Genomic DNA, 10,035 nt, shown 5'->3' on the forward strand with positions numbered 1-10,035 from the left:
TGAAAACTATGAGCTTCATGTCATGGGTGCTATGAATCTCATGCTACTCCAGTTCATGGTGTCCCTCCCATTGGAAGCTCTCAACACCCCACAGCTGAAAACCCAAGGAGAAGAGGATGAGTGCTCAGTGTCAGGAGGTGAGGTGGCTGGAGCCTCAGTGCTTCAAGTTGAGTCACTGCCTGGCCTGCCCCTGGTCTGGCAGGCCATGCCCTGACTGTCCTGGGCCAACATGCATGCCCCAGACTGGACTGGGTAGTGAGGGGGCAGCCTGTAATGGCGGGGAGCATGCTGAAGCAAAACAAGAACCCCCAGTGGGATGTTCATGAGAAGGAGGCAGACATCCCCCACCCCAAAGCCTGTCCATTGCAGTCCAGTCCCAATGGTCTACAGGAGTGGTCCCCAACCTTTTTGGCACCAGGGCCCAGTTTTGTGGAAGACAATTTTTCCACAGACCAGGGTGGGGTGATGGTTTCGAGGTGAAACCATCAGATCATCAGGCATTAGATTCTCATAAAGAGCAGGCAACCTAGATCCCTCACATGCGCAGTTCATAATAGGGTTTGTGCTCCTCTGAGAATCTAACGCTGCCACTGATCTGATAGGAGGCAGAGCTCAGGCAGTAATGCTCGCTTGCCCACTGCTCACCTCCTGCTGTGCGGCCCAGTTCCTAACAGGCCACAGACTGGTACTGGTGTGGTATGGGAGTCGGGGACTCCTGGTCTAGAGGCAGCCAAGCCCTGACTAGAAAACCTAGTCATGCTGCATCAGACATAGGTACCAGCCGGGCCTCCTCAGCCTAAGACCATGTAGCCAAGGGCACAGGAAGAAGTCTTTCACTGGGTCAGCAGCACAGGCCTTGAAGCTGGGTGAGTTCTGGGACCCCAGAAAAGTGACTGTCTGCCTCCCTGCGCCCTAGGTTGTCTATTCATGATAGTAGCATCATCTCGCTCATTGCTGTATCCTCAAGACCTCCGTGAACAGTCTTCATGACAGCCCCACCAGGGAAGTGCTACTTGCCCACTTTACAGACAACGAAACCAAGGCTCAGGAAGGTTAAGTGCTATGCCCAGGTCACTGGAGAGTAGGTGATAAGGCCAGGATTGGATTTCCAGTTATTCAGACTTGCCTGGCCCTTTCTTGGTGGGCAGGGTCTGTTGAGAAAACATCAGCCAGAAGGAAGGAAAGAAGGTGTTCTGGAGTGCAACAGGGGCACTCAGGTCGAACAAAGACTGGATGTCATGTCTCAGGAGGGCTTCCCTCCAGAGCTTCAGGGCAGAGTGCAGAGAAGGGAGAGACTGCCTTTTCAGGCAACTGTGGCCAGGGAGCTCCACTCCTGTAAATTGTGCTAAATCCAATGGCTAGTGTCCTTAGGAAGGACGGGGAGATCTGACACACAGAGACTCAGAGGGGAGGCTATATGAAGACAGGCAGGGCCTAGAGTTACGGAGCCACTGCCCAAGGAGTGCTGAGCACTGCAGCAGGCACTGGAAGCTGGTAGAGGACCATGTGGCAGGTTCTCCCTCAGAGCCTCCAGAAGGCACCAACACCTTGGTTTTGAACTTCCTGTTTCCTGACTTGTGAGGAAATAAATTTCTACTGTTTTAAGCCACCCAGTTTGTGGTTGTTTGTTACAGCAGCCCAAAGAAACTAATCCATACCCTCAAATTTTTATCATTAAATCTCTCACAACCAACAGTGACTTGTTACCAACTTATATTAAGTCAGCCTGGGTTTTAAGGAAACAACAGGCCTTTTCCTTGCCGAGATGCTGGGCCTGTGGCAGGCAGTTCCATGGTCAGTGACTGAGCATGCCACCTGGAGAATGCTTGTTCATCTTTTGAGGTGTCCCACTGCCCGCCAAAGAGAAATTTGTAAATACCATTTAAATCAGAGAATTGAAAACACATTCTCCAACTTTGGTGAAAATCTTCCCGGACATTGTCACATGATGTGGTAACTGAGCAAAACTTAACATATATTGAATGATATTGATAAAAATAGCAACTACCAATTTTGAATCCCTACTGAGTACCAGAAACAATGCTTATAATCTTATACTGACCCTGTAAGCCAAGGATTCGTATCGTGTTTAACAGAAGGCTATACAAGCAGGAAATGGCAAACACAGGATTCACACCTAGAGCCTGTGTGGTTCCAAAGCCCATGCTTTCCGGCTTGGCCATGCTGCCTCCCCACTGACCCATTCTTGTGAATTGGTTTGTTGAATGATCCCTGGAGGAGACAGACTGGGAATGACTGAGGTGAGTTTGGGAGGGTGAGAATCGCCAGGAACAACCAGCACTGTCATGGAGACATTAGGGAGTGCATCTGAGTCCTCCAAGTCTCCCCAAGGCCCAGCCCTGGAGAGGTATGCAGCAGGCAGCTTGAACTTGGCTGGGGTCCAAGATGGCCACTCATTCAGCAGGTGCTTATCCAGGGAGGCTGTGCCCAGCTCTGTGCTGAGCTGCATTCTGAACCGGAGAGAATCAGAGGCCACAGGCTAGGGAAGCCAGGCCTGGGCAAGATAACCAGCCAGCTCTCGTGGAGGGTAGAGGGCTCAGTGGGCAGCTACCACAGAGGTAGGAAAGGTTTCTGAGGACCTGACTTGGCTCCGGACAGCCCTGGGGAGTCCAGACATGGGCCCTAACTCTGGGCAGCCATGGCTCAGCCTTGATAGGCTAGTAAGTTCATTTCAGACATGAACTTGCTGCACAGCCCTCCTTGGTGGGCTCTGAGATCCAGGGCCTGGGTGTGCAGGGCTGGCAGGAGGCAGGCAGCAAGGCCCCTAGCACACTCTGCAATCCCATTCTCCCCGGGCCTCTCCCAGCACCTGCACCACACCACTTGCTCAGCTCACTATGTGCACCATACACACACTGGCCTTCTTTGTTTTCCTGGAGAATGTACATCACAGCCTGTTCCCACCCTTGGGCCTCTGCACTAGCTTGTCCCTCTGTGAGTAGCACTCTGACCCCAGTTCTGCACGTCTGGCTCTTTGTAACATTTGAGTCTCATCTTAGCTGCCTCCCTGGCAGAGAGGCCATCCCTGACTCTTCAAACTAGAGAAGGCTCTCGTCACTGTCTTTGCCATCACCTAGTGTGTCCCCCTAGCACCTACCACTGTCCATAAATGCTTTGTGCATCTGTTGTGTTCCCTAATTATTGTCCACCAATGTCCTAAAAATATCTGTCTCCTTGCCTGCCTCCCTCACTCCTAAGTCCTCAAAGCCCAGGTCAGCCTGGAAGTAAAGTTTACTTTGGAGCTTTGAATCCAGCACTACAATGCCCTGCTCTGAGATCTGGGGCAGGATCCTGAACTCTGCACTTTACTATCCTCCTGTATAAAATGGGAAGATTATACCATTCCAGGAGGGTCGACTAAGCCTGCTTCACTCACCACTTTGTGTGCCCATCTCCCAGCACTGGGTCCTGCCTGCCAGCCCCCTGCATTGGGACATCCCCTGGGGAGCCTAAATGCCCCCTTTTACTACTTAAAGTGTTTCTTCAAATATTTAAAACAGGTAGACTGATCTTCCCATCAAGAAGAGGGTGAACATGGACCCTGACCTAGGAGACGGTCCATTTTCATACAGGGAGCAAGATGGGGAGAAAGGACATTGCAGCAGCCATTTGAAAAGGGCCTGTGAGGCTCCTCTCTGTGCACAATCCAGGCAGAGCTTTAGAAACGGATCTGGAAGCCAGTCAGCAGTGAGGAGGCACAATTTATGGCTCCATTCCCAGAGCATAGCTCTAAGTTCTGCTTACCACTGGGGACTGGTGCAGGGGTGGGGATGGGGTGAAAGATTGCTCCTTTGCAGCATCTCACACCTCAGTTTTTAACTTGTTGTATGATCTGAGATGAGCCCCTTGCCCTTTCTAGGGAACATCCCAGAACAAGGGGCTTGGATAATCCCAATGCCAGGAAGGCCCCACCAGCTCCAGAATCCTCACACCTATGTGCTTCATCAGGTAATGATGGGTTCCCATCTCCAATCTAGTTCTCAAGTTCTACCTGGACCTCTGAGTGTTTCAAGTCTAAACCAGACCTCCTGGCACCCCACTCCCCCTGGGCTGGCAACAGAGTCTGCCCTGGGCAGAAGACTTTCTGGGAGATCAGAAACAGCAGGCATAGTCCCAGAGGCAGGTCAGCTCCATGCCTCTTTTTAAGAGGTAATGAGAAACATGGCTACTGTACCTTGACCGTGTCCAGAGGGTGGCCGACGATGACACTGGCTGCACCTGTGGATCAAAAAAGAATGCCTGGTAACTCAGCCCTTGGACTCCTGGCTTGTACCAGCCAGCTCTTGGGACAAAACAGTCACTCAGTTAGTCAATGGTCAGTTGCTGGGGTAGGGGGAGTGGGTGGGCTCCAATGTTTTAGGCACTGGCCCATGCACCAAGGAAGGCAGAGAAAATAGAGTAAAACAAGTAATCACTCCATAAAAGGGAGGCAAAGGGACTGGAACAAGTAGATATTCACAGGCAAAAGAGTGAAAGAGTGGAGATAGACACCCTACCTCATACCATACACAAAATTAACTCAAAATAGATCAAAGATCTAAATGGGAGAGCAAAGCTATAAGATTCTTAAACTAAAACACAGAAAAAAATCTTGACCTGTGATTTGCAATGGACTCTTAGATATGATAGCAAGTGTATGACCAACTGAAGGAGTGAAGGACATACCACACCAAAATATAGCAGATGGGTACATTGATTATTTCAAGTTGAAAACATTGAGAAATCATAATTTCTGAAAGGGTGAACTGGCCTGCCTCTTCCTGCATGCAGCAAGCAATAAAGATTCCTCTGGGAGGGGTACCCTCTCCATACCAGGGTAAGAAAATAGCTCTTACTAGCCGGGATTCGGAATTGAAGGCTGCAGTGGCCCTGAATTCATGCTTAATGAAGCAATCCTTATATTCCACCTGTTTTATACCCCCCTACCCATATTTCTAGTGACTCCTCTAGCAAAATTCCACCACCCTAGCCAGATTTTCTTTGTCCTGTCATTTCTTCTCACATTGATCACTCTTTGTTTAAAAAGTATGAAAAGATCTTGTGTTGGCCACTTCTCCTGACTTCACTCTCTTGGGAAGATCCCTATGTCGTGAGAAACTAATAAAATCTGTATTATTTTTCTCTTGTTAACCAGCCTCGTGTCAATTTTGTTTTTATATTCAGGTGAAGAGACCAGTAGGAGCTAAACAGGGGGTCAGAGGTTATCTCTAACTCCCCTACACAACACAAGAAATAATAACATTCATAAAAATTGAAAACTTTTGCACACAAAAGTGAAGACATCCTATAGAATGGGAGAAAATGTGTGGAAATCACATATTTGATAAGAATTTAGTGTCCATATATAGAAATAACTCTTACAACTGAATAATTTTAATAGGCAAAGGACTTGCACACACATTTCTCCAAAGATGATATACAGATGACCAACAGGCACATGAACAGAGGCTCAACATCTGTAGTCATTTGGGAAATGCAAATTAAAACCACAATGAGAATCCTCTTCACACGCAGTAGGATAGCTATAATTGAAAAAAAGTGGAAAAGAACTGTTGGCAAGGATGTACAGAAACTGGAACTCTTGTACGTTGCTTGTAGAAATGCAAAATGGTGCAGCCATGGTGGAAACAGTTTGGTAATTCCTCAAAAAAGCTAAACATAGAGCTACAACCTAACCCAACAATTCAATTCCTACATATATACCCAATAACAGAAAACAGATACTCAGACAAGTACAAGTACACACACATCATGGCAACATTGTTCACAATAGCCAAAAGGTGGAAATAATCCAATTGCCCATCAACTGGTGTATGAATAAAGAAAATGTGGGATATTTATACAGAGGAATACTGTTTGGCAATAAAAAGAAACAAACTATTGATGCATGCTATAGCATAGAGGCACCTCCAAAACATTATGCTAAATGTAAAAGGCCAGACATAAAAGGCAAGGTATTGTATGACTCTACCTATATGAATTATCCAGAATAGGTAAATCCATAAAGACAGAAAGTAAATTAGTGGTTGCCAGGACTGGGAAGAGGTGGAAATGGGAGTGATTCTTGAAGGGTACAGCATCTTCTTTGGTCACGAGAAAAATGTTTTGGAACTAGATAGAAGTGATGGCTGCACAGTGTTGTGAATGTAATAAATGCCACTGAATTATACACTTTCAAATGGTTAATTTTCTATTATATGAATTTCAGCTCAAAAAGTGTGGCAGGATATGTGTAAAGAAAAGACCTGAAAACTTTCAGTTCCTGCAGGTTACTTAACTTCTCTATGTCTCACTTTTAGCATGCATAGAGTGGGAATAATAACAGCACCTATCTCCTGCTTCCATGGTAAGAATGAAATTCAGTAATGCATATAAAATACCTAGCAGAGAGCCTGACACCTACAGGATGCTCAAATGTGAGTAATGTCACCATAGAATTTTTTAAAAAGAAGACCCATTTGGAAAAGTGATGAATACACTGTATCTTTTCACAGAAAAAATACCTACACACACACACACTCACAAGACTTGTACAATTTGAAGAGAACCAAGGCTGCCCCAAGGCCACTTAGATTAAGAAGCCCTTTGTATTAGTTTGTTCTCATGCTACTATCAAAGACATATACAAGCCTGGGTAATTTATAAAGGAAAGAGGTTTAATCAACTTACAGCTCCACATGGCTGGGGAGGCCACACAATCATGGTGGAAGGTGAAGGAGGAGCAGGTCATGTCTTATATGGCAGCAGGCAAAAAGAGAGCTTGGGGAACACCCCTTTATAAAGCCATCAGGTCTCATGAGACTCATTCACTACCATAAGAATAGCACAGGAAAACTCGCCCCCATGATTCAGTTACCTCCCACTCAGTCTTTCCCATGATACATGGGTCTCTTCCATGACACATTACGGGAGCTACAATTCAAGATGAGATTTGGGTGAGGACACAGCCAAACTACATTATTCCACTACCGGCCCCTCCCAAATCTCATGTCCTCACATTTCAAAACCAATCATGCTTTCTCAATGGCCTCCTAAAGTCTTAACTCATTTCAGCATTAACTCAAAAGTCTACAGTCCAAAGTCTCATCAGACAAGGCAAGTCCCTTCCACTTATGAGCCTGTAAAATCAAAAGCAAGTTACTTTGAGCCTGTAAAATCAAAAGCAAGTTACTTTGAGCCTGTAAAATCAAAAGCAAGTTACTCTGAGCCTGTAAAATCAAAAGCAAGTTTCTAGAAAGTTACTTTCTAGAAACAATGGGGGCACAGGCATTGGGTAAATACACCTGTTCCAAATGGGAAAAATTGGCCAAAACAAAGGGGCTACAGGCTCCATGCAAGTCCAAAATCCAATGGGGCAACCAAATCTTAAAGCTCTGAAATGATCTCCTTTGTCTCCATGTTTCATATCCAGGTCATGCTAATGCAAGAGGTGAGTTCCCATGGTCTTGGGCAGCTCCATCCTGTGGTTTTGCAGGGTACAGCCTTCCTCCCAGCTGCTGGCATGAGCGTCACCCATGAGTTAGCAAATGCTATCAACATAGCTGATCTGCATGCCCTGCTGCAGAGGAAAGTGCTCTGAGAGGTACCACTGGTGAAGGAACTGAGGGAGAAAGGAAATGGGGTTTCTTTTTTAAAAAATAATTTTATAAAAAGTTATAATGCCCATGAGGCTGGCAATGAGTTCCTGTGGCTTTTCCAGGTGCATGGTGCAAGCTGTCAGTGGATCTACCATTCTGGGGTCTGGAGGATTGCGGCTGTCTTCTCACAGCTCTACTATGCATTGCCCCAGTGGGGACTCTGTGTGGGGCTCCCACCCCACATTTCCCATACACACTGCCCTAGCAGAGGTTCTCCATAAGGGCCCCACCCCTGCAGCAAACTGCAGCAAACTTCTGCCTGGACATCAAGGCATTTTCACACATCCTCTGAAATCTAGTGGAGGTTCCCAAAGCTCAATTCTTGACTTCTATCCACACGCAGGCTCAATACCATGTGTAAGCTGCCAAGGCTTGGGGCTTGCATCCTGTAAAGCCACAGCCCAAGCTGTACATTGGCCCCTTTTAGCCATGGCTGGATTGGCTGGGACACAGAGCACCAAGTCCCTAGGTTGCACAGAGCAGGGGGGCCCTGGGCCCAGCCCAGGAAACAATTTTTTCCTCCTAGGCCTCTGGGTCTGTGATGGGAGGGCCTGTCGCCAAGGTCTCTGACATGCCCTGGAGATATTTACCCCACTGTCTTGGTGATTAACATTTATTTCCTTGTTATTTATGCAAATTTCTGCAGCAGGCTTGAATTTCTCCCCAGAAAATGGGTTCTTATTTTCTATTGCATAATTAGGCTGCAAACTTGCCAAGCTTTTATGATCTGCTTCCCTTTTAAACATAAGTTACAATTCCAAACCATATCTTTGTGAATACATAAAATTGAATGCGTTTAGAAATCACCTCTTGAATGCCTTGCTGCTTAGTAATTTCTTCCACCAGATACCCTAAATCATCTCTCTCAAGTTCAAAGTTCCACAGATCTCTAAGGTAGGGGCAAAATGCCACCAGTCTCTTTGCGAAAACATAGCAAGAGTCACTTTTATTGTAGTTCCCAACAAGTTCCTCATCTCCATCTGAGACCATCTTAACCAGGACTTCATTATCCATATCACTATCAGCATTTTGGTTAAAACCATTCAACAAGTCTCCAGGAAGTTCCAAACTTTTCCACATTTTTCTGTCTTCTTCTGAGCCCTTCAAACTGTTCCAACATCTGCCTGTTACCCAGTTCCAAAGTTGCTTCCACATTTTCCGGTATCTTTACAGTAACGCCCCACTCTACTGGTACCAACTTACTGTATTAGTCCATTCTCATTCTGCTAATAAAGACATTACTGAGACTGGGTAAACTATAAAGGAAAGAGGTTTAATTGACTCACAGTTCTACATGGCTGGGGAGGCCACACAATAATGGTAGAAGGTTAAAGAGGAGCAAAGTCACATCTTACATGGTGTCAGGCAAAAAGAGAGCTTGTGTAGGGAACTTCCCTTTATAAAGCCATTGGATCTCATGAGACTTATCCACTAGCATGAGAACAGCATGGGAAAGCCTATATCCATGATTCAATTACCTCCCACAGGGGTCCCTCCTGTGACACATGGAATTATGGGAGCTACAATTCAAGATGACATTTGGGTGGGGAAACAGCTAAACCATATCAGCCTTGTTGTAGCAGTTGGTGACTGAAATTGAAAGGGAAACTGTTCTTCAAAGACAAATTGCCAAGCACACTGATGAAGAAGGAAATATCTGCATTAGTAGAGGTGATTTAACCAGGTAAGGTAGCTAAGGGCTCCTGGACTATTAGATATTTTTAGGGACAAAGAAACCAGCTAATCCCAGAACAATGAGTCCCTGGGTCCAAAACCACCTGTCCCCTCTCATGCCCTGCGACCTACTAAACTGGGCAGAGGCAGAGAGGTGATAGCAGTAATTGACCCTTCCCAGTAGTGGGGGGAGGAGCGCTGGTCCCAGGCTCCATGGCTTCCTCCATAGTGAGTGCACACATCCTTCAGCTCAGAGCAGGCTTAGATCCAGCCTTGAGCCAACATCTCCCTGCCACCCATTTGAAAGCAGGGGATTTGAGATTTTAAAAATGGAATTATGAGGTCAGTGGTTTCCAGACCTTTGCACTTCACAAACCAGTAAAATCTCACACAAAATGTGTATGTGTGTGGGGGTAATATAAAAAAAAAAGGGCAACATTTTGTTATGTAAGTTTGTTTGGAAAGAGTTAAGATGAAATTAAGATGGCAGATTCTGGTGCCAGGGAGCCTGGGTTGGAATCTTAGTGCCAATGCTAGATGCATGGTCTTAGGTAAGTCAGTGAATTTCTCTGTATCTCAATTTCCTCATCTGTAAAATAAAGATGCAATGGTACCTGCCTCTTTGGGGTTGTTATAATAACTAAAGAACTATACATAAACTGACACAAGAGATCACATATTGCAAGATTCAATTGACATAACA

The 10,035-nt window shown here is 46.0% G+C and overlaps 1 protein-coding gene across 1 annotated transcript in view; it reads right to left on the bottom strand.

Annotated features, from left to right (window-relative positions):
* SLC25A48 (solute carrier family 25, member 48) overlaps positions 1–10,035 on the bottom strand; it is a 50,542-nt gene that overhangs the window by 36,801 nt on the left and 3,706 nt on the right. The window contains exon 2 of the mRNA XM_011969191.1: positions 4,196–4,239. Coding sequence (XP_011824581.1) covers positions 4,196–4,239 — 44 coding nt within the window. The remainder of the gene's footprint in view (positions 1–4,195; positions 4,240–10,035) is intronic.

The sequence above is a fragment of the Mandrillus leucophaeus genome, unplaced genomic scaffold (genome assembly GCF_000951045.1).
Source record: "Mandrillus leucophaeus isolate KB7577 unplaced genomic scaffold, Mleu.le_1.0 Scaffold88, whole genome shotgun sequence".
NCBI lineage: Eukaryota > Metazoa > Chordata > Mammalia > Primates > Cercopithecidae > Mandrillus > Mandrillus leucophaeus.